The following is a 21856-nucleotide window of genomic DNA, read 5'->3' on the forward strand; positions in this document are numbered from 1 at the left end:
GCTGAACTAACATCTGTGGCCATCTTCCTCTATTTTGTGTGGGATGCCATCACAGCATCACTTGCTGAGTGCTGCATAGGTCCATGCCCAGGATCCGAACCTGCGAACCCTGAGCCGCCTAAGCAGAGGGCACGGACTTAACCACTACGCCACCTGGCTGGCCCCTACACTTCATTTTAAAACAATAAAAATAATGCATACTGGCAAGAGGGTAAAAAGTGGAAATTCACTCTCTCACCTCTCTTTCCCATTCCTCAAGGGTCAGCTGCTCTTATATGAACAGTATGTATTTTTCCAAAACTTTATTCTAGAAATATACAAATGTATGTATGTGTGTAGTTTTGCTTTGTGTTTTATAAAAGTTTATTTTCTCACTCAACAATGTATCATCTTTCCATACCTTGGGAAGGTGTTGGATGTCTAGTATTTTCCATTTTTATGCTGTTACAAACAATGCTGAATTGAGTATCCTTATGCATACACCCTTGCATATTTCTGTGAATATTGTTGTAGGATAGAGGTAGAAACATTGGGTCAAAGGGTGTGTACATTTAAAATTTTGATAGAAATTGAATTTGAAAAAATAAAACAATTTTGGTAAGTACAGCCATATTGCCTTCGTAAGGAATTATGCTTATTGACCTGTTAGCTTAAAGAAAGATTTGAGCTTATTCTTTCAGGTTTAGGGCAAACATCCAGTCTGTTATTTGATCACCAAATATCCTTATCCTCTCTACAAGCAAATCTAAATACCCTGTGTTACTTAATTAAAATCCATTTGGAAAATCTCAAGTTAGTAAAATTACCTAATTTTAACAACTTTTGTCTGCTTATAGTCTTAGGAAAATTTAGCGGACAAAGATGTAATTGTATAATTCTGAAAATGATACATTTCAGGATTTCTCCTTTGAGATTTCAGGAAATATAAAGTTAATCTTGAAAATATGTGCATCTTTTTCGGGATTACATAAATATATTTTTAAATATCCAGTCTCTCTCTTTTTTTTAATACCAAGTCTCTTTTGAAAAAGACTTTTGCCCCCTACTCCCTTCCCTTTTTGATTTTTAATTGTTTGAAAAATTACAAATTGCCCAAAAAGCTCAAGTCCTCTAAGACTTTTATGCTAGTATGTCCAGGAGAAATATCTGCCCCAAACCCCAATTTTAATTGCTTAAGCCACTTAAATGGTTTGTGTATGTCAATCTAGGCAAATGATTTCACAATTATATTTCAAATATAAAGATTTCATCCAACAAGGCAAAAATTGTTCATGGCACACAAATTTGAAAATAAGCAATTGGTGGTCCCATTAGGCAACCAATGCGCCCAGACGAGGAGTTAATGGAAGGAAAGGGCGTAGCCATCACGTCTATAAACATTTTTCCTTCTCAGGAAAATAGCCAGTGTTTGGGCAGAGCGGGTCCCTCTCAGCCCTCTCTGTAGTCCTCAGCCCGGAGGATCCCCTGGAGCCCAGGATCTTCTTTTGTGCTTCCTGCGTCCTCTCCACGCGTGTGTGCGTCGTGCAGAGGCGCGTCTGCGTCCGGCGCGCTGGGAGCGGCCGGGCTCCCTGCTGCGAGCAGGCTGGCTGTCCTCGTAGGGAGATGGCATTGGTAAATGCTCGATTGTTATGCGACTATTGATTCGCCTCAATCTGAGGATTCCAGTGGCAAAGTGACCCTCCCTCCGCCTGTCCCCTCCCTTCCTGGCTCCCGCCCTCCCCCTCCCCGCAGCGGGATCCTCACGCTGCCTACCGCCCTGCGCTCCTCCTCCTCTCGTTCCTGTGGCTTCTGGATTCCTGAAGTTATTAGGAGAAATAAGGTAGCCGAGGGGACCACATGGAAGTTGTGACAGCTCCCAGCGGCGCGCCCCTTTCGTTTGAGCCACTACCTCGCCTTAGGAATTACCCGCTGACACGTTGAATGAAGGAGGTCCCCTTGCCAACCAGCCTGCCGGGATGGGCCACTGCTGCTGCAAGCCTTATAACTGCCTTCAGTGCCTGGACAAGACGGTACTTTGCCTTCCCTCTCCCTCCTCTTCCCCCTCCTCCTTGGAAAGGGCAGAGAGAGAGCCTGACCAGCCACCTCTGTCCCTCTCCCCTGGCATGTGTGTGTGCTTTGTTGGTGAGCAGGAGGCTGCCCTTACTGGTTCCAGTGAGCTAATTGTGAGTGGTGCTCACAGAAACATTTGTTCTCACATACTCTGCAGTGCCTTACATAATTCTGTATTCCTGCAGTCTCAAATGAAACTGTTGCATTTTCCTGAATCAGGAGGGCTCTGCTCAAACATCTTGAAATCCAAACTGCCAAGAAATCCTTGGAATATTCTTAATGCATTTTACTGTACCTGCAAAACCTAAGACTTTCCAGTGAGGAATTTCGATTAGCTAGACATGTTTCTCTTGGCTAACTGCTAACTTTGAAAGTTTGCCACTCTTTTTTTACAAACAGCATCCATCCTTGTAATTTATATTCTTAAGGTCAGAGAAGAAAGCAGCAGTACAGTCATTCTCTCTGTACTTCTTTGCGTCGCAGAGGGGTGAATAACACAGAGGTGGAAACTTAACTAGCCACAGAGTCTGAGGCTGTTTATGTCTTCACTGGAAGGAAAATTCACAGCCAGGAAACTGAGAATAGAAGAATTGTATGACAGTTCCAACACAAAGCCTTTCTTTGCTTTTGACATTTGCCTGTGAGCCTAGAGAGGGATTAGGATATGCTTTTAATTTCACTTCTAGAAATGTATTGGCAAGAAGTCTTGTCTCTGATATATTTTATTTTCACACATATTGGATTTCTCAAAGATGCATGAAATGGGATTTAGCAAGGAGTTGAAATTGCCTCTTTTTACACATGTGGGTATCAGCTGCATAGATAGCTTGAGGTATAGTATGTGACCAAGTGAAGGAAAATATATGGCTGACTATAAAACTCATTACAAGGAGGTCACCTGGGAACTTCTTAGTTATCAGTTCTGTTTATGCACTTTGACCTCAAGTAGGGTTACATACCACCTAGGAAAATTAAACTGACGTCTTAAAAGTCACCTGGTACTTTTGTTCCAATAGAAATAACTATTTCAGTGGGTTTGACTTTTGCTACCATGAGTATGAACTAAAATATTTATGTACATATTTGTGTGCTTTTAACAAATAAAAATGTAAAACATTTGCACTCAGTTGTCTGTAACCCAACATTGACGTGAGTAAGCCCTTTTTCCAGAGAAGTAGTTGCAAAAAGGTGTTGAAGCTTTGTAACAACAGTTATGATAAAAGGGAAGGTTTTGCTACATGTGCAGTGCTGTTGTGATGTTCATCTTCCTAAGCCCTGGTGCGAAAGTTTTAAAAATAGAAGCAGTAATGGGCAGGACATTTTTGAGAAAATATATTTTAAAGTGATATGTCCTCCTTTTTTTTTTTCAAGTCAAGTTCATGAAAATAATTATCCCTGTGTCATTCTTTAATTTAGAGACTTTGGAAGATAATTGAATGTTACTTCATCTCGTTAGCAGTATGATGTTTAAGTAACTTTCAAATGTTTTAGCTTTGAAACTTCGATCTTAGACAAATTATTCTTTACCGAGGAACTTAAAAACTTACACTGCATCTGTCAACTCTCTCATTGTGTTTACACCCACATTTCCACTATTTTAGAATAGCATTCCCATTGGAGGTTTTGTAAAATGTTCAAAGGTGCTCATTTTAGGAATGAGGATTTTCTTTACTTGAATTTAAAAAGTCATCGTTTTATTTAGTTGCCGGCTTTTCAGGATAACTTCACAGGAAGTATGCCAAAATCATTTGTTTATCCCCTAGTTACCTATTGGGCAGGCGTTGTAGACTAGGAGCATGGTGGGAGTCCACTCCAACTTCGGGAGTCAGTACTCCTTTAACTCCCGCCATAAAGTCCTTCAGTCTGTTGATCAGCGCTAACAATCCCGGCATCGGCATTGACAGAAGCCTAATAAAATTGTTGACGAAGTTGTTTCTGGTTACAGTTGCCCAGCTTAATAAACCTTAAAAAAAAATTTCCTCAGAACTTTATATGGATACCAAATAAAAAACTTAATTTTGAAAAATAAAAAATTTTTTAACAGTTTGATCATAGTGCAGCTAAAGATGTTCTGAAAAGAATGATGGGACAATTAAAGGTACTTTTTAAGTAATCAGTTTCAGAGATGAGGCTAAGAAATATAAATATGAAGATGCTTCTTTAGCATCACTTTATTGGGAGAAACTATAGAATCTTGGCTAGAGTATAAAGTGAATTAAAATGTACTAAATGAACAAATGGTTTTTAAAAGCTGGTTGTGCTTATGTATTTTCAACTTTTAAAATACCAGTTCATTGACAATATTTGTTGCTGGTTTACTCTGTGCTCAGTTATGGCGACTATCAAAGAATTCTTAAAAGGCACAGCCAGCCCTATGGAGTTTACCAGTTGTTCGTTTGGTTGTACTTCTATCTTTTCCAGAGAAATTACAAGTGAGATAGGCAACAATAACACTTACGGAGGATTAAAACATTAGTACAAGACTGGAGTATAGTTAAGTGAAAGTTACGTGGTAATGACCATACCTGGAATCTAGTGAAAGGAGAAATCAGTGTTGGAATCATAGGCAAGGTTTCTTGGAAAAAATCGATCAGGGTTTGCACTTTGAGGAATGGGGTGGAGTTTTAATGAACCAGTAAGGAGAAGGAATGGAATTCTAAGGAAGGAATGCATGAGTAAAGGGGTTTTAGCCCAGTTTGATGAAAGATGAGAGTAAACGAAGTGGGAAATCTGAGGACATAGAGAGTGTGGGGAAATACTTCCCAGGCTGAAAGCCAGACCCAGGTTTTTCAACTTGAGTTAATAAGAAGTAGGAATCCATTGTGGAATTTTGAACAGGGAGGCAATCCATAGAAAAACTCATTCCACAGGTATTTTCAAAGGAAAAATCTGACCCAGGAAGGCCGCTGGCACCTTGGATGGATCCCAAAGAATCCATTCACCTGTGGACTCAGCCTGGTCCAGGATCAAGCTGCCAGCTCTGTGTACAGAAACTCCATACCCCTAACCTTCCAGAGTTGATCGTTCTTAGGAACATTGAATTATTAAGAGAAACAAACTAGGTGTATAAACTAGAATGCCAGCTTTTTTTTTTTAACAATAAGAAATGTAACTGACAAGCGAAAGAATGATGACAAGGCTGATGGACATGTTATTTCTTTTTAGAGTCGAAAGTCTAGCTTCATAAGCTTTGATGAGACTGGACTCTGAGTCAGCAAGTTGATATTCAGGCATTCAGCGGCCTCAGAGCCCGGGTGTCCATGAGCTGTCACCAGTCTAGCCTGAAATATACTTGGGAAGGCTGTGCAATTGTTCCTGCCCTGATGGCCACCTCTTCTCAGCTCCCTTTGCTTTCTCCCCTTACTGCAACTGGCCTTGTCTTGCTGGTTTCAGTCCTGTCCTGTCCCTTTAGGGTTAGTTTGCATATCTCTACCCTAACCTTTTATGTGCTGATTATAATCTCGGAGGCTAATCTTACTTACCTTTTCTCTAAATTCTTGGTAGGGGCAGGAGTTGGGAGAAGGCACCTCACTGTTCCTCCCAGGTATTGGTGTGTAATTGGACAGTAATACATTTGAGAAGGTGATTAGAGGAAGGCAGCATCCAGAAAGGTCAAGAAACTTGGATCAAAAATGATGGTACTGGCTAGTTTTCCTTTCCTTTGCTTCTCCGAGATCCAGAATTTCCCAGCATTACTTCTTTGGATTCACACTCCTCCTTGGGCCCCGTAAGTCCCTGTCCTTTCTAATTGTTCACTAGTCATCCAGGTATGGTATGAAAATCCCTCATTAACTACAGCCTCTTAGGTAAGCTCAATGTTTTGCAACCACTGGCTCTTCCCAGCATGCACAAGGGCCACGTCTGGAATGAAGCACCTTTAAGTTTAATCCTTCTGATTTCTTTTAAAACAAGATATGGCTTGGTCCATTTTCCACACAAGTAGACACTGACATGTATTTAAGAATATTAAATGTGAATGATACTTCCCCTTTGACCAGTCTATATTAAATTTCATTTCAGAATAGAAAAGCAGATACAAAAATACAGTGGCCTGTGTTAATTATACGTGAAAGAAATAATACTTATTGATTAAGTCAAAGCATGGCATCAGTGCTGCCTTAAAGCTATAATAACTGAAATGAAAAACAAAAGGTCAGCCTACCTCCCAAAGGAATTTTCCACAGAGCTATATTATGAATCTGGCCAATCTTCACAATATTAATATTGAAAATGAATGCAATATTCACAAAAGATGGTATGAAAACAACGCCGAAGACCTACATGTTCTGTTGATATCACCTTGTGGCTGGTCGTTTTGAAATACAAAAGAAAACATTTCCCTATTAAGACAAAGTTCCACCACGCAGAATTAAATTCTAACCTGAACTCATGGAGCCCTGGGTGAAAAGCAATATTGTTTCTCGAAGAAGGAAAAATTCCTTAACCTCTTTGTAATTTTGTGTGTATATATGTCACTTTGGTTTTCAAAAATTCACAGTAAAAATTATCTGGATGTTTCCTCAAATGCCAGAATTCTATAGATTTCTCATTTAACTCCCTGTTGTGGTTCTTTTGTTTAGCCTGGGGGCAAGCCGCCCTGCTCACATGGTTGAATTTTCCTGATCTGCACTGATTTCAGGGCAGGCTAAAAAGATAGGAGAGATTAGTTGGGAGTCTTTGGGCTTACATATATATTTTTTTGAATTTACATTTATATGCCTCTTTTGAAAAATCAGGTGGGGAAGAGGACACTGATAAAAATACTGGAAGTACAGTAAATTCTATGAAATTGTCATCAGTACCTATTGTAGCCCATCAAGAATTCTTTCAGGGAAGATCACAGACCAGAGAAAGAAAACTTGGCTAGGAGAAGAGAAGGGCCCATCTGCTGGGGGTGACAAGGGTCCCAGAAAGAGCCCCAGATGCTGTTTTGTATCACCAGTTCTCCTGGCCTGTGCGTGGGTGCTCCCTTCGTATCCTCCTGCTTGTTCATCCTCTGGGCTCAGGAAGTCTCCCAGCCAGCCCTGCCCGGTTGAGTTATGTCACATTGTTTTGTAATTTGCTTATTCATTTATTGACTCTCTGGGAGACTCTTAAGCTCCTTGAAATCAGAAATACCCTGCTCAGCACGTCTGCCTCGCACATAGTAGGAACTCGGTAAATATGTGTTGCTTTGTATAAATTTCCTATTTCTGGATTAGTTTGGGTGAAAGCACTTCAGATTCACCCAACATTCAGTTTTAATAATAAACAGGCTCTCTCATTGGTTTCTAATTCAAGGAAGGGCTTACGTGGCTGTTGCCCAAGTGCAGAATCACAGGGTGATGCTAATAAGGAGAGATGTTTTCACTTCCTTTTACCACGAGTTCACTGGAATAGCATCAACCACCTGAACAGATAGCTCCCATTGACCAAGCATGTCAAAATAACAGAGTGTGGCAGGCTTGCTTGGGGCTTGGCCACACGTCCAGTTGCTTGAAGTTAATGGAATGGTTAGCAGGCTGTATGCTTTGCCAGGCTTTTGTAGCCAGGAAAGATTAAAGGCAGCATTCTCCAAGACTTTGTGAGTGCCCTGCCGTGGAGAGCCATGTCCAAGAAGAAGTGTAGGCTCCACTGTGGTGGACGTACAGCGGTATGTTTAGGGCTAGAGGTGAAGGGGGAGAGTTGGAGGTGTCATGGGAATAGCTCATCTTGGATTCCGTCTGTGAATGCAGTGTACCACGCTGAAGAGAGAGAGAGAACTCAGAGTGCAAAGGAGAGGTACCTGACCAAATAAAAGAGGTAGCTAAGAAGATGCAGCTGCGGGAATGGGGCTTCGATGAATGTTCTCCAAGTGTCCATGTCCAGTTAAGCCTGTCCTAGAGTAAACAGTAATTTTAGAGGAATGGCCTTAGACTTCACGATTTCTGGACTGTATCACTGGGATAGTTTGGATGGTTAATACCGAGTTCTATTCTTAGCCCTTTGAAGTGAAAGCAGGAGCGCATGTGCTTGGCACCAGTTAGGAATTTTCCACTCATTCCCCATGTAGGGAAGGACTGATCTCACACTGGGCCAGCAGAGGAGGCCTCGCTCATATTTCACCCATCCCACTGTGTCATCGCCCTGGACCTGGCGTAGGCTGGGGAGCGAAGGGGAATGGTGGGCAGGATCCTTTCAAAGGGAGTCTTTGGGGCAGCCTTACTTCTGGATGTGGGGTCCTTGCAAGATGGCTGCTGGAATCTGTTGAGCCACGAAGGAGGAGGGATGACTTTTTGAGGCAAGGAGTAGAGGGTGGAAGTTCCCTTTACGTTCACCTCTTGCTTAAGGAGCAGTGTTGCTGCAGTCATGGCTGTTGGCTCATTCCAGTGCAGGGCAGCACTACGTCATTCTGGTTTGGCTTGCAGAAAACAAAAAGTAACTTAATTGATGCAGAGAATTCATAAATTAGAAGAGATGATATCATTTCAAAAACAAGCACTTAAGGAAGAAGGGCTGTCGCCAAACTGCACAGGCTGACCTTAGCGAGCAAGCCAAGCTGAGTTGTGTCAGCATCTTCAGCAGGAATGTATCCAGAGGCCATCAGAAAGGGTTAGGAAAGCCAATAAATAGCTACCCTATCAGAAGGTGCAGCCTCACGTAGGCCGTACGGGAAATGTACCAACATGCAACCAACAAATTCACACCAAGGACAGATACAAGGAGTTCAGGCCTTAGGGTGGGGTGGGAATGCAGCCAGGGAACTTCTTCATTGAAACAGAGTGATTAGGAGCTGACACTGAAGACATGAAGTCTTCCAGTTAGACATGAAGAGCTTCATAGTAATAAGTACTCAGATGCCATGCGAGGACCAGCACAATATGGATCTTGACGTTGGGCTCATGTAAGCATGGGTAGGAGGGGAGGATCTCAGTGTGTTAGTGTTTGATAAAGAGTGTGGACTCTGGGTTAAAACTCCTGCCTTTGCCATTTCCTGGCCAGTTGTGTGTGGGCCGGTACTTAGCTGTAGAGCCCCAGTTTCGTCCTCCAAAAAGGGAAATAAAATCTAGGACCCAGTTGACAGTATTGGAAGGAGTAAATGAGATAAAGGGCTTACCTTGTGCTATGCCTGGCATGCAGAAAGTGTTTGGTAAAGATTAGTGTTAATACTGGTGTGGTAACTAACCAGACCTTTCCATAGTTTCGTCACTTTCCTCTACATTTTAGTCTTTAGGTTTGCTGCTTCTCATTGGCAGCTGACCCTTCCTTGTAAGCCGTTTCATCACAGTGGTTTGAAACTGGTTGGTTTTATAGCCCGTGCTCACAGAAGGTTGGGAAGACGGTGGGATGGGGCCATCTTCTTCAGTCTTCTCCCTCTCTGCTTCCCAAGTGGAGAGGTGCAGGGTCTCTAACCTCACTTGTTTCCTTCCTATTTAATCCCCTTCTATCTCCTCTCCCTTCCCATCGGCTCCTTTTCCCTTCTTTCACTCTCACTTATATTTCTCCTAAAGCAAAGATAGGTGGGGCAGGCCTGGCCACAGATATCAGCATTAGCTTTTCACCAAAGTGAGTGTTAGTGAAGGTCTTGGTCACAGTCTCGACCTAAATCAGCACTGTCTCCAGCGGAGACCCGTCCTCCTCACTGGACCTTCAAGCCACACCTTCCCAAAATGTCTGATTCTCCTGTCGCTGGAAAGTGTAGCGTGACTTGGTGTGATTCGATGGATCCCTCCACAGGCACTGTTAACATCTGCCCGGGGCTGCAGTCCAGGGTGCCGCTGCCGGGAGCTGCGGGAAAGGTTGACTTGGGTTAGCAGTTAGAGTTCGTTGGTTGTTTTTCTTAAGTTCTGCTTGTTGAGTGCCTAACCTCGTCTAAGTCTTTGCAGCTCTCAGCACGCAGAGTGAATACTTCACTAATGCTATTTCTGGACTGATAAGTGCAGTATTTCCATTCTCTGGCTGTGCTTAGGAATTGAGGATACACGAGTGTTCAAACTGATTCTTGGTAGTAGAAACAGCTTTTTCACTTGTTTAAGATTATGTCAGGGTAAATACTGAAATTTGCCCTCTCTAGAATACCAAATTTTCTTAACTTGTAAGAAGTTGAATGTCAGCCAGTCATATTATGCTGCTGTTAGACAAGTACCTAATCCCTGTGGTCAGTCTGATGGGAACACTTTCCCTGCTCTGGGCTTCCTGGTCTTTCAATTTAGAGTAAACCAGGGAAGAGCCAGGAAGGTGCATTAAAAACAAACAACAAAAGAAAACCAGAGCATAAGACTGACATGCCAATTCTAACCACATTTAGATACTTAGTGTGGAAAAGCACTTATTATCTACAGACCATACCCTGTATAATGTATAATGTAGGATGTTATCCAGTTACAAATAAAATAAAAGGAAACACCGGAGTTACGGTAACAGCTAACACTTGTGTAGGGCTTGCTAAGTGCCAGGCACCATTCTAACTACTTCACGTATGTTAATTCCTTTCCCCCTCAGGACAACCCTGTGCGCTGGGCATGGCATAGAGGCAGCATCGCTTAGTGATTAGGAAAATATGCACTCTCAGGTGTGATTGCTAGCTGTCAACTTCAGGGAAGGGAAGGATGCTATGGGCTGGGATGGAAGGAGAGAGCTTCATGAATGAGATGGGGGACCACTGTCCCTCAAAGGATATGTTATTGCTACATTGTTCTTAAGAGAACCATGAGCTAAGGTGTTGATGCTTGTAACTAAAACAGCTCTCAGTTTGTTATGCAAACAGAATTTTATTTTGGCATTTTGAAATTATGACATTGCTTAGCAAATGCCCTTTGGATAACCTGAGACCCTCCCATCAACCCAAAGTAGCACACGTTACTTGGGTCTGAGCACAGCAGACACAGAAACGAGATTGTGACAACTGCCTGTTCGCATTTGGCACAGTTTCTTTGGAGATGCTGAAGTCCAGGTCAAAGGAGGTTAATAAAGAAAGACCATTCACGAGGCCCTGGTGATATTCATGCTAGATATTTGGTACACATTTTAGCCAAAATTCCCTCTCTGGAAATGTTTGGGAGTACCTTCTACAGAATGCCAGAGACTTTCTTTGAAGGCCTATATTTTTGGTATTTCTACTCAAGAATTTATAGAACACATCTTTCCTTATTATTAGCAGTAATAAAATCATAACAGATGTAAATATTTATGCTGACTCAATAACCCAGATTACAAATTCAGAACATCTTCAACTAATTCTCTATTTTGTCATAGAAGGTATTTGATTTGAAAACAGCATAGCAGTTGTTTAGCTACAGATGCCATTCTTTGCAATAAATAATACTTCAAGTGTGAGTTTTCCTCTTTCTCCTTCTGTTGATGCAGAGAGTGGAACGAAAAACTTGGAAACTTTAAGTTTTGGTGTTGATATTATTACAAAGAGAAATGTTTGGTGTTAAGTTTCTGCTCATTATTCATTAGGTAGCTGACTGTATATGGACAAAAGGGTAAGTTTAAGGGGACAGTTGGTAAAATAAGCGTTTGCCCCTCAGAGAAATATGGTATGGACGTATTCATGGTCAAAAATCTCATAATAGTGATAATAATTAAAAATGTATAATAATATATAACAGTAGATTAATGGGTAGGACACAGACATGCAAAGAAGTATTGTAGGACAATATATATGAGTGCCATAGAGAGAAAAGCACAGCCACGGGTATTATTAATCTTATATTGCAAGCCTTGCGATTTGAATGTGATACAAATGAATGAGTCAGACTTGGCTTTGTAAGTTTTTATATGCTTGTATAATGAGAAAATTATCTCCTTAAGGGCTAGACTTATAAATATTTGCTTAATATGATTCATTAATTAAACATGTGAAAGTGCTTATCTAGCATAAAACTAGGGGACTCTCGGTATCCATTTTGTTTTTTCAGAATGAAAGTGCCCTTGTGAAAGAAAAAGAGCTGGCAATCGAACTTGCAAACATCAGGGATGAAGTTGGTAAGTAGGGCATTGAAAATGAGGAACATAAAGAATGTCTTTTCCTGATACCTGTAAATGTGTAACAAGAGCAATTATGCCTCGTGTAATAAGCCTGAGCAAACCTGCCCAGGTGAATGAAGCATCTTACCCAGCACAGGGGTGGGTTGTTGTAGCCTTGCAGGGAGCCATAATTTTTACGTCTCTGTTATTATAAAGCCAGCTTCGTAACAGTTCACAGTGGAGCTAATCAGGCCTTGACTCCGCTCTTCGCAGATAGCAACACATACATCCATCTGCGTTGCCTGCTGTTACGAGCACCTCTCCATCTAGGCAGCCCCTGGGCAGGCAGAACTCCAGAGAAGCAGCTCAGCATTGGTGGATAACATGAGGCGCTTTCTGTAGGATGCAGGTATTCCATGGCTTCCTGCCACCGTATACCCTCCCACGAAATACTCCGTGATGTAGAACAAGGTCAAAATCACAAATCTGCGTGGCTTAAAAATGCTAGGGTTCGTGTTGAAACTCCCATTCTTTGGCGGATAGGATGGCATAGTTCGGTCTGAACCATAAGAGACCTTACAAATGGTAGGATGATCCCCAGACCCTGGGATGTCATAAGAGGTGGGCTTTCACTCTAGGCCAAAGATTAGACCAAGTGTTTGCCATCTTCCAATTTCTTGACCCCATTTCTCTCTTGAGGATCTCTTATTCTGTTTTCCCAGGAATCAGTCAGCAAAGGTGAAATAAATGCGACCTATTCCCCTTGGCCTCTCTTCTCTACATCGGGCATTTCTCCTCTATCCAGTGTGGTCCTGGGGGCAGCCCACCATGTGCAGGTGTGGCTTTTTCCATGAGCAAAGGGATTGAATGGTCCCCGCCATCCTCAGCGGGTGACACCACGCCTTCCCCCCAGGCCAGCCATGCAAGTAGGCGTCCAGCCTGAAGGCCAGACTTTCCCAGGGAACACAGGCCGCAGGGTGTGCAGTGGAGACGGTAGTGATTTCCAGACACAGCTTCCCCCACTCTTTTGTTTTATTGTTTTTTACCTTAAAATTTTTTTCTCTTCACTGTGAGTTTTGTGACTTCCTTGTCATTGAGACAGATCAGCAGTGGCCCCTTCTCCCCTCTAAGGCCCCTGTGGGAAAGCAGTAAATAGCAATCCCCACTTCCTAGCCTCACCTGTGTGTGATCGGAGCAGCAAGACCGTGCCACAGCCACAGGGGCTCCTACATTTGACCCGCCCCTGAGGAGGAGCCCATGGGTGAACCCAGATGTGGGGTTTTTTGGTTTTTTTTTTTATTTGAGGAAGATTAGCCCTGAGGTAACTACTGCCAATCTCCTCTTTTTGCTGAGGAAGACTGGCCCTGAGCTAACATCCATGCCCACCTTCCCCTACTTTATACATGGGACGCCCACCACAGTATGGCTTTTGCCAAGCAGTGCCATGTCCGCACCAGGCATCTGAACCGGTGAACCCTGGGCCGCCGAGAAGCAGAACTTGCGAACTTAACCGCTGCGCCACCAGGCCGGCCCCTGAGATGTGGGTTTTTCTGAGAGGCCTGCCAGGAGCGGCAATGGCAGAGTTTGTGAAGAAAGCTCCTGGGAAGCCAGGGTCCACAGGGCATGTGTTTCCCCATGAAATGGATGAGTTCTTAGATGGTTCTGAAGCTTAGTGGTTGTGAGCGTGGGCTTTGGAGGCAGATGACCCGGGTTCAGGTATGGTGAGGTGGCTGACCTCTCTGGCCCTCAGGTTCCCCTTCATAAAAAGGAAAGTAGATTGAAGAAGACGGTGAGAGAGCGGTCTGTAAAGGTGACTCTCATAACTGTTGAGCATGCAGCACCTTGAACCTGAAGATAGAGGACAAAATCTTCCACTCTAGGCTGAATTCCTTCCCAGGGAGACGTCTGCACCCGCCATGGGCAAGCTTTGGATCCAGGGGTGTTCGTCCTGACCCAGCTGGGTAGGGTGTGCCAAATCCACTGCTGCTTTCCTGTTCTTTCCCGAAGCTTCTGAATGCAGCAGGAACCACACAAGGATTACTCTGGGTTTTTATATTTGTCTTATTTGATGTCTGCATTAGTGCTAAGAATAGAACCAGAAGTCAGCTGCCAACTGAAAAGGCTGGGGGGTGTGGGGGTGGGTGGAAGGCCTTGGCAGCCCCACCACTGGGGCCATTCAGCCCGGCATTCAGCCCCAGCGGACACTTGAACAGGAGGTACCTGAACCGCTGAAGAGACTGCGTTTGTGAGAGAAGAAAGACAGGGGAATGTGGATCAACCATTAACTGTAAAGTCCATAAATTCTAGTGTCTTGACCTGCAGTGTATTCCCTTGAAGGGAATGGAGAATTCAGCATGCAAACCCGACTTACAAGGGATCATATAGAGAGATGGTCAATCCTGTGTCCTTACCACCAGCCCTACCCTTATTTAGACCCCTTGTCAGCTGAGTCTGACGGGGGCCACTGGAGGAGGGGACCGTGGGGGCACTGTAGGAGGATGTGGAATTTCTAAAGGTGGTGAATTCAGACATGGAGGAAGGGAAGAAGCTATAAGAAGTCAGAATAGTTCGGGGGCACTTATTGCAGATCCCAGAACAGAGCTGGCTGGTCCCTCAAATCTAAAAATTCCTGCTTAAACTTTTCCATATCTATTAAAATGCTGCCCTAAATCCTGCCAATATCTGCTCATAAGTACTCATTAGTTGTCTACACCCTTGGTGTGAATAAATTCAAACAAAGGCTTCTAGCATCTAGCCTGAATTAGCTATAGCTGTGGTTCCCAGCCATGGTGCATATTAGAATCACCTGGAATGCTTTTTAAAATCCTGATTCCCAGGGCCTACCCTAGGGCAACAGAATCAAAATATTTGAGGGCGAGGCCTCGGCATTATTTTAATTCCCCAGATGTGTGTTAAGTTCAGTTTGAGAGTCAGTGAACTACGTTGAAGGAGTGGGGATTTTGATTTGGGTCAGGACAAAGGAGGGGCAGTAGGTCATTTTGGCTAGGCCTCGGGGTGGGGGAGGCTCCCATAGTTGAGGCTCTGGGAAGCAGGAGGGGCCTAGGGCAAGAAGCCCCAGTGGGCAGAAAGGGAAGATGCACAAGACATGTTCCACCTGCTTTGAATTTACACACAGGGTCACCTGGCTCCCTCAAATGGGGAGGAATATCCTCCTTCCTACTTCCTCCTTCCTGTACCTTTGCCTGTTGGGCTGGGCTGTCAGTCCTATGTCAGCTCCCTTCCGGGTTAGATGGGCTTTCGAGGACCAACAGCAGAAAGTAATCCCCTGGTGTGTTTGCTGTCACGTTTCACAATTACAATACATTCCCATTTGTGACTTCTCTGGTGGAGCTACAACAGAATCTTCTAGAAGGTGTGAGGTTTGAATAATGCCCTTTACCATAGATTTTAATATATATTATCCCACACTGATTGAGAACCCCTGATTATGATAGTTCTTAAGTAGGGATTTCTGGCAATTGATTTACAAGTAAACTTTGAGAACATCTCCTAATGAGTGATGTTTTCCGATGCCACTTCCGACATCAGATGTGTGGGAGATTTTTCAACACTAATAACCAATTCTCTGTACCTTCTGGGTATCCAACAATTCGATTCTAACACTAACTTTCCAGAGTTAGCACAGACCTTACAGGTTAAAGGCCAGTCCCATGAGATTGCCCCCACTTCAGATCCCAGTCATAAGTCCCAGGTGCCATCTGTACTTCTGACCAACTGGTTCCCACAGCCCCCTCCCTAGGTTTGATAATCTGCTAGAATGACTCACAGAGCTCTAGAAAACACTTTACTTACATTTACCAGTTTATTATAAAGGATTCAACTCAGGAATAGCCAGATGAACGAGATGCATAGGGCAAGGTATTTGGAGCTTCCGTGCCCTCTCAGGACGAGCCACTCCCCCAGCACCTTGAGGTATCACCAACCTGGAAGCTCTCTGAGTCTCCTTATTCAAGAGTTTTTATAACCCAAACTCCAGCTTCCCCTCTCCCTGGAGGTTGGTGAGTGGGGCTGAAAATCCCACCCTTTTAACCACCTGGACTTTCCAGCCCCATCCTGAGGCTATCTAGGGGTCCTTGTTAGCATAAACTCAGGTGTGAAGGAAAGGGGCTCACTACGGATAACAGATGACACTCAGGAAATTCCTAAGGCTTTAGGAACTCCAGGGACAAAGACCGATAAATTATTATTATACCACACCAAGCCAAGGTACTGCCCAGTTATGGAGCATGATTCACTCACTTAAAAGGTTCTGAGCACCTTGTACGCAGCAGGCACAGAGTCATAGTACTTCAGAGGTGGTCCCGATCTTAATGACTGTGGCCTATCTACCACATTTTAGAGAGCAGTAAACCGAGACTTGGTCAAAGATCTTGGCTAGAGCTAGGATGCCTGCAAATACCAAGAAGAAAAACTTAGGTCTCCTTAATCTCAGTCCATTCATTCATTCAACAAGTATTTATTGAATGCCTAGTATGTGCCAGGCGCAGGCTAGGCAGGGTCACCATGGATGGTGGAGTACGTTGTACCCTGCATTGGGGTGCCCCTCTGAGTAGGGGCTGAAATGCATCCACACTGCAGCCACTTGCCAAGCCCTGTGCCCCAGCATGGGGCTACTGCCACCCAGAGGAAATGGCACTTTTTTCTAATTTGTACAAGGGTGCCATGTGGGCTGGCTATGTCCTGGTGCTATGTACAAGGGAAAGTGGTGAACAGGACTCAGCTCATGTCCTTAAGGAGCTTACAATCAAAGGCTCTGTGGAGGAGGGGCTATCTAAGATGGGCCTGCATAATGACTAAGGTTTGGTTAGATGCATGTAAGAAGGGAAAGAGCACAGTTATTGAGCATCTCCTGATGCCTGCTGCCCTCAGGGAATGTGCTCTGGACCAATGGATGCCATGACCATTTTCAGGTATTACCCATTCTGCATACCTATGGAAAGAAAAACTGTTTGTTTCCCCATTCCTCTTTCCGTGTAGCAAAAAATCTTTTCACCCTTGTCATTTAACAGTTAAAAAACATTCTATCATACTGATAAACTAGAATAAGATACTCTTCCCTTTTGAGTATTTAGGTTTTTACCATTTTTTCCTATTATGCAACAAGGAGCGTACTATTTCTAAATTACCTCTTTCCTCTTGTGTTATTTTCTTGGAATATATATTGAAAGTGTGGACCAATAATTTTGATAGGATTTCACCTTTGTTCTAAACTCATCTGTATGTGAAAACGCCTTGGTATTTATTCTGTAAGCCGAGATAAAAGATTATGGTGGATTTAATCTCTTGTAGCTAGTGTTGCCTTATAAAGAGGAAATTAAATCAATCTCCATCTCTCTCTCCCTCTCTCTCTCTCTCTCTGCCTCTCCCCCTCCTCCTCCCTCTCTCTCTTTCTCACACACACACACATACACCTGAGAAGAGACATACAATATCCAATTATGTACCAGGGTGTAGTTTGGGATGGAGCTTCTTGTGGTCCAAGAGTCGAGTCCCTGTGGAATGGCTGAAATTGCTGTTGTCTGTGTTAAGTTGTGTCTCCTGTGGAGACAGGGATCTCTGGTCATCCTCTTGAAAGCCTCTCATCCTCAAGTCACCCTCCAGGGACGATGGCTCTTGCCTTGACTTGGGACTTGGCCTTAAGTGGGTCTGTCCTTGGAAAAGTCTTTCCCAAGCTATAGTGGTTGTGGGATGAAAGGGCATTTGGGGTCTCCAGGAAACCAGAATCCAGCACCACATCCAGAGAAGGAGGAACAAAGATGCTAGAAACATATTTAATATTTGATTTTTTTAATCACATTAAAAAATTTCCCAGAAAATGTAGTTCTTAAAATATGAGGCTTGATTTTTGGATAAAGTGGCATTCTCCAAATTTGGAAGTCAAATATTGCATAATTGAAGGGTCACTCCTACATTTGTAAATGCTGAAATAGATTTATAAGGTATTCTTCCTAGGAGCAGATTGTTTCCCTGCAAGACCTGAGGCTCTAAGCTGTTGACCACCATCAGGTGGATGTTTATGGTCTTCTCTCCAGCAAAGCTGCCTTATTAGAAAACCTGAACCTTAAAAAAATATGAGTTAAAAAAATGAATTGGATAAACTCCACCAGATGGAAACACGTGCAATGCATAGCTAGGTTCAAATGGAGCCTTCTGGCTCACACTCCTTGTTGGTCCCAAGGCTGTCCCTCCCAGACCAGAAGTCCTGTTGAGATGTACGCGCCGCCCCCAGTTGGACCAATGCTAACCCACTGCACACTCCCACCAGATTCCTTCCTCAGGGCCGCTCCAAGCTGTGCCTGTCTGAATTTGGTGTGAAATTGCCTCTTATCTTTAAAGCTCTCATCAGCCCGGCTGCCCTCCTTCTGGCCTTATTTACCGGTACTGCCCCTTCCCCAGTGCTGATGGACAAAGCTGCCGTCTGCTTCCACCTGTGGCCTCTGTCCCCCTCTTCTAGCCCCCGCCTCTTGTTACAACCTCTGTTCTGACTGTTCCCACCCCGAGCCAGGCCCATAGGTTTTTACCGTTCTGCCAGTTTCCAACTTCAGATGGACTTTGCTTTTTTGTCTCTATTGAACACTTTAAACACACTTAACATGAAATATAGTTTTAAAACAGCAGCGTTTAAAAAAAGCAGTCATTCTGGCAGAGTTTCTCAGCTGTTGTACAGACAGCTAAATGGTTAAATCCACATTTTGATTAAAGTCTGCTTATTGAAAGGAAGCTAAAAAATACTGCAGTGTTTTCTCTAATATAAAATAAAGAATTCTGAGAGCTTTGATATAAAGGTGTGATAGAAATCTAAGTTTATGGCGATAAGCACTGAATTGTTATTTATTTTGTTCTTAAGTTACTAACCAGAATGAATTTCCCCCAATTTATTCTCATTTATAACTGGCAGCTCAAACATATGTACACACACCACTGGGAGTGTATTTGTGAGATGATTTTACCTTTCAGAATAATACATAAAATTTGTCTTCCAATTTTATCATAATCCCTTATATTTACATAGTGCTTAGTACTTACTAAGCTCTGTCACATATTATGTTTTATTTATTCATTTAAACAACTCAATGAAGTAGGGGTTGATATCTTTATTTTATAGAAAATTGAAGCTCAGAAAGATTCTCTATGAGCCTACAGGTGGTATGGGACAGAGTCAAGTCTTAAACCCAAATCTAGAATTCTTCTACATATGGTATGTAAATTTACCACAGCATCCCCAACCCTACCACCAAATTTTTTTTGGAATTTTTTTCTAGGAAGATTAGGCATGAGCTAACACCTGCTGCCAATCCTCCTCTCTTTTTTTTTTGCTGAGGAAGACTGGCCCTGAGCTAACATCCATGCCCATCTTCCTCTACTTTATATGTGGAATGACTGCCACAGCATGGCTTGATAAGCAGTGCATACATCCGCACCTAGGATCCAAACCATCAAACTCTGGGCTGCTGAAGCAGAACATGCAAACTTAACCCCTATGCTACTGGGCTGGCCCCTCTTTTTGTAATTTTTAATTTAGGAAATTGAAAAATCAGATAAACAAAATAAGATAGCTGTTGCTCTCAGTTCTATGTGACTTCCACCCAAAGCCATAAAAGATGCTAGTATGACTCTGTCCAAACATAGATTAGAGTGTAATTATATAACACAGTGTGATGCTAATTGGTCCTACACTATGTCCATTAGGATTAGATTCAGGGACAAATAACAAACTCCCCAAACAATGGTAGCTTAATCAAGGTAGATTTTTATTTCTCTCTTATGTAAAAATCAGGAGGTAAGCAGCCAGGGGCACGTAGGTTTTCTTCACAGAGTCTGCAGGGCACCCAGGCCTCTTACAGCTCAGTGTTCTACCACCCCAAGACGGTGACCCTTCTCTTGGCCCAGTGTGGCAGTTGGTGCTACAGTCATCATATCTGTATTCTAGGTGGTGCGATGGAGGAAGGAAGGAACAAAGAAGCAGAGAGAGTGGGCCAGCTCTTTTGGGGGGAAAGTTTCCAGGAACTACACTTCAGCTTATATCGCATCAGTCAGAACCAAGTCACAAGGCAAACCTAGCCACAAAGGACACAGGGAAACGTGCTCGTTTTTCTTGGTGATCTTGCCCAGATGTTATTTTATTACTATGGAGGAAGGGGAGAACATACTGGGGGGTACTATCAGCCTGTGCCATGGGGCCCCAGTTGCCTCATCAGTAAGATAGGGAGGATAGTCCTGTGACACCAGGCAAGTGAGGGCAAAGGATCTGGCAGAGTGTTTGGCAGAATGATGGGAGCTCAGTATATGCTAATTCTCTTAAATTTCAGGTTAGATTCTGCTGTCTTCCTTCCTCTCACAGCTTTAAAAAAGCTGAATCAAAATGCAGAAACCAAGAAGACACCTCAGAAAGCTAATCTTGGGAACACAAAAATAATGTACATCTTCCAATTTATAAAAATATCTCTTCTCAGCACACCAATTAAAACACAGTTTGTCAGACTGGATAAAAAAGCAAGAGGCAGCTGTGTGCTGCCTAGGAGAAACCCACTTCAAATATAAGATGCAGATAGCTCAAAAGTAGGAGGAGGGAAAAAAGCTAGACTATGCTGACACCACCTGAAGGAAGATTGGAGTGTCTATATTAAGACAGACAAAGTAAACTTCAGACCGATCATATTACTAGGGATGAAGATGGCCATTAGATCAGGATAAAGGAGTCAGTTCACCAAAGAGACATAACCATACTAAGTATCTATGTACCTAACAATAGAGGTTCAAATCTCATGAAGCAAAAGCTGATAGAACTGGAAGGAGAAACAGACGAAGCCACAGTTATGGTTGGAGACTTCAGCACTCCTCTCTCAGTATTGATAGAACAAGCAGGCAGAAAATGAGTAGGGATGTCAAAGACCTGAACAACACCGTCACCCAACCTGACCTAACTGACGTTGACAGAGCACCCCACCCGACATCAGCAGAATATACCTCCTTTTCAAATGCATGTGCAACATTGAGCAACATAGACCATATTCTGAGCCATAAAACAAAACTCAACAAATATAAAAGAATCGAAATTATACAAAATGTTTTGGACTACCGTAGAATGAGACTATAAATCAATAACATGAAAATATCTGGAAAGCTCCAAACATTTGGAATTAAACAACGTACTTCTAAATAACACAAGTCAAAGAGGAAACCACAAAGTAAATTAGAAAATATGTTGAATTGGATAAAAATTAAAATGGCATATGAAAATCTGTGGAAGGCAAAATTGATCCGCAAAGTTGAATGTTCTCATTTGATTTGCTCAACAACTTGGGGGGCCCCAAGATGTACTGTGTCTGTCCTAGGCTCTCTGGAGGGGAGTCAAGTAGTGTTATTTGAAAGAAGATTTGATCTAGTAGGTTTAGTCTGCTGTCAAGAATTAGAGCATGATAACATAGCTTCAGATACACTGCTTTTTTTGTAAGATGCATCACTGAGCATGACTAGGTCTGGGAATTGCCTGCTCCTCCTATAGGGAAATGATATTAGTTCTGAGCTGGGAAAAATTCAAGCCAGCGATGTCAACTGCTATGATTAGATTTTATTCCAGTAAATGTAATTTTCCAAAGTCCTTTTAGTTTCTATCCCAAACAGGTGCTTACCCATGCACAGTAATATCAAAACTGCAAATTCCTTTAAATGTACCAGAGACTGGGTTTGGTTGCCATGGAAAATACATTATCAGCTACAATTCCACAAAACTGCTACACTTTCTTAGAGACACAGATTTATTCCAGTTGGCAGCAACACATTTTTTTTTTGATATTTATAAAATCCTTTGAAGTCTATACACATAGCACATTCTGGTTATTTTATGTGGAAATGT

At 42.9% G+C, this 21856-nt stretch overlaps 1 protein-coding gene across 4 annotated transcripts in view; it reads left to right on the top strand.

The window, feature by feature from the left end:
• MTUS2 (microtubule associated scaffold protein 2) overlaps positions 1–21856 on the top strand; it is a 560716-nt gene that overhangs the window by 493059 nt on the left and 45801 nt on the right. For 3 of the 4 annotated variants that reach the window (XM_070520454.1, XM_014843838.3, XM_014843839.3), the window contains one exon: positions 11931–11997. In XM_070520454.1, the coding sequence (XP_070376555.1) occupies positions 11931–11997 (67 nt within the window). Of the gene's footprint in view, positions 1–1528; positions 2010–11930; positions 11998–21856 lie in introns of those variants that run through there. The other variant, XM_014843840.3, reaches the window with a different exon arrangement.

The sequence above is a fragment of the Equus asinus genome, chromosome 11, assembly GCF_041296235.1.
Source record: "Equus asinus isolate D_3611 breed Donkey chromosome 11, EquAss-T2T_v2, whole genome shotgun sequence".
In the NCBI taxonomy this organism is placed as follows: Eukaryota; Metazoa; Chordata; class Mammalia; order Perissodactyla; family Equidae; genus Equus; species Equus asinus.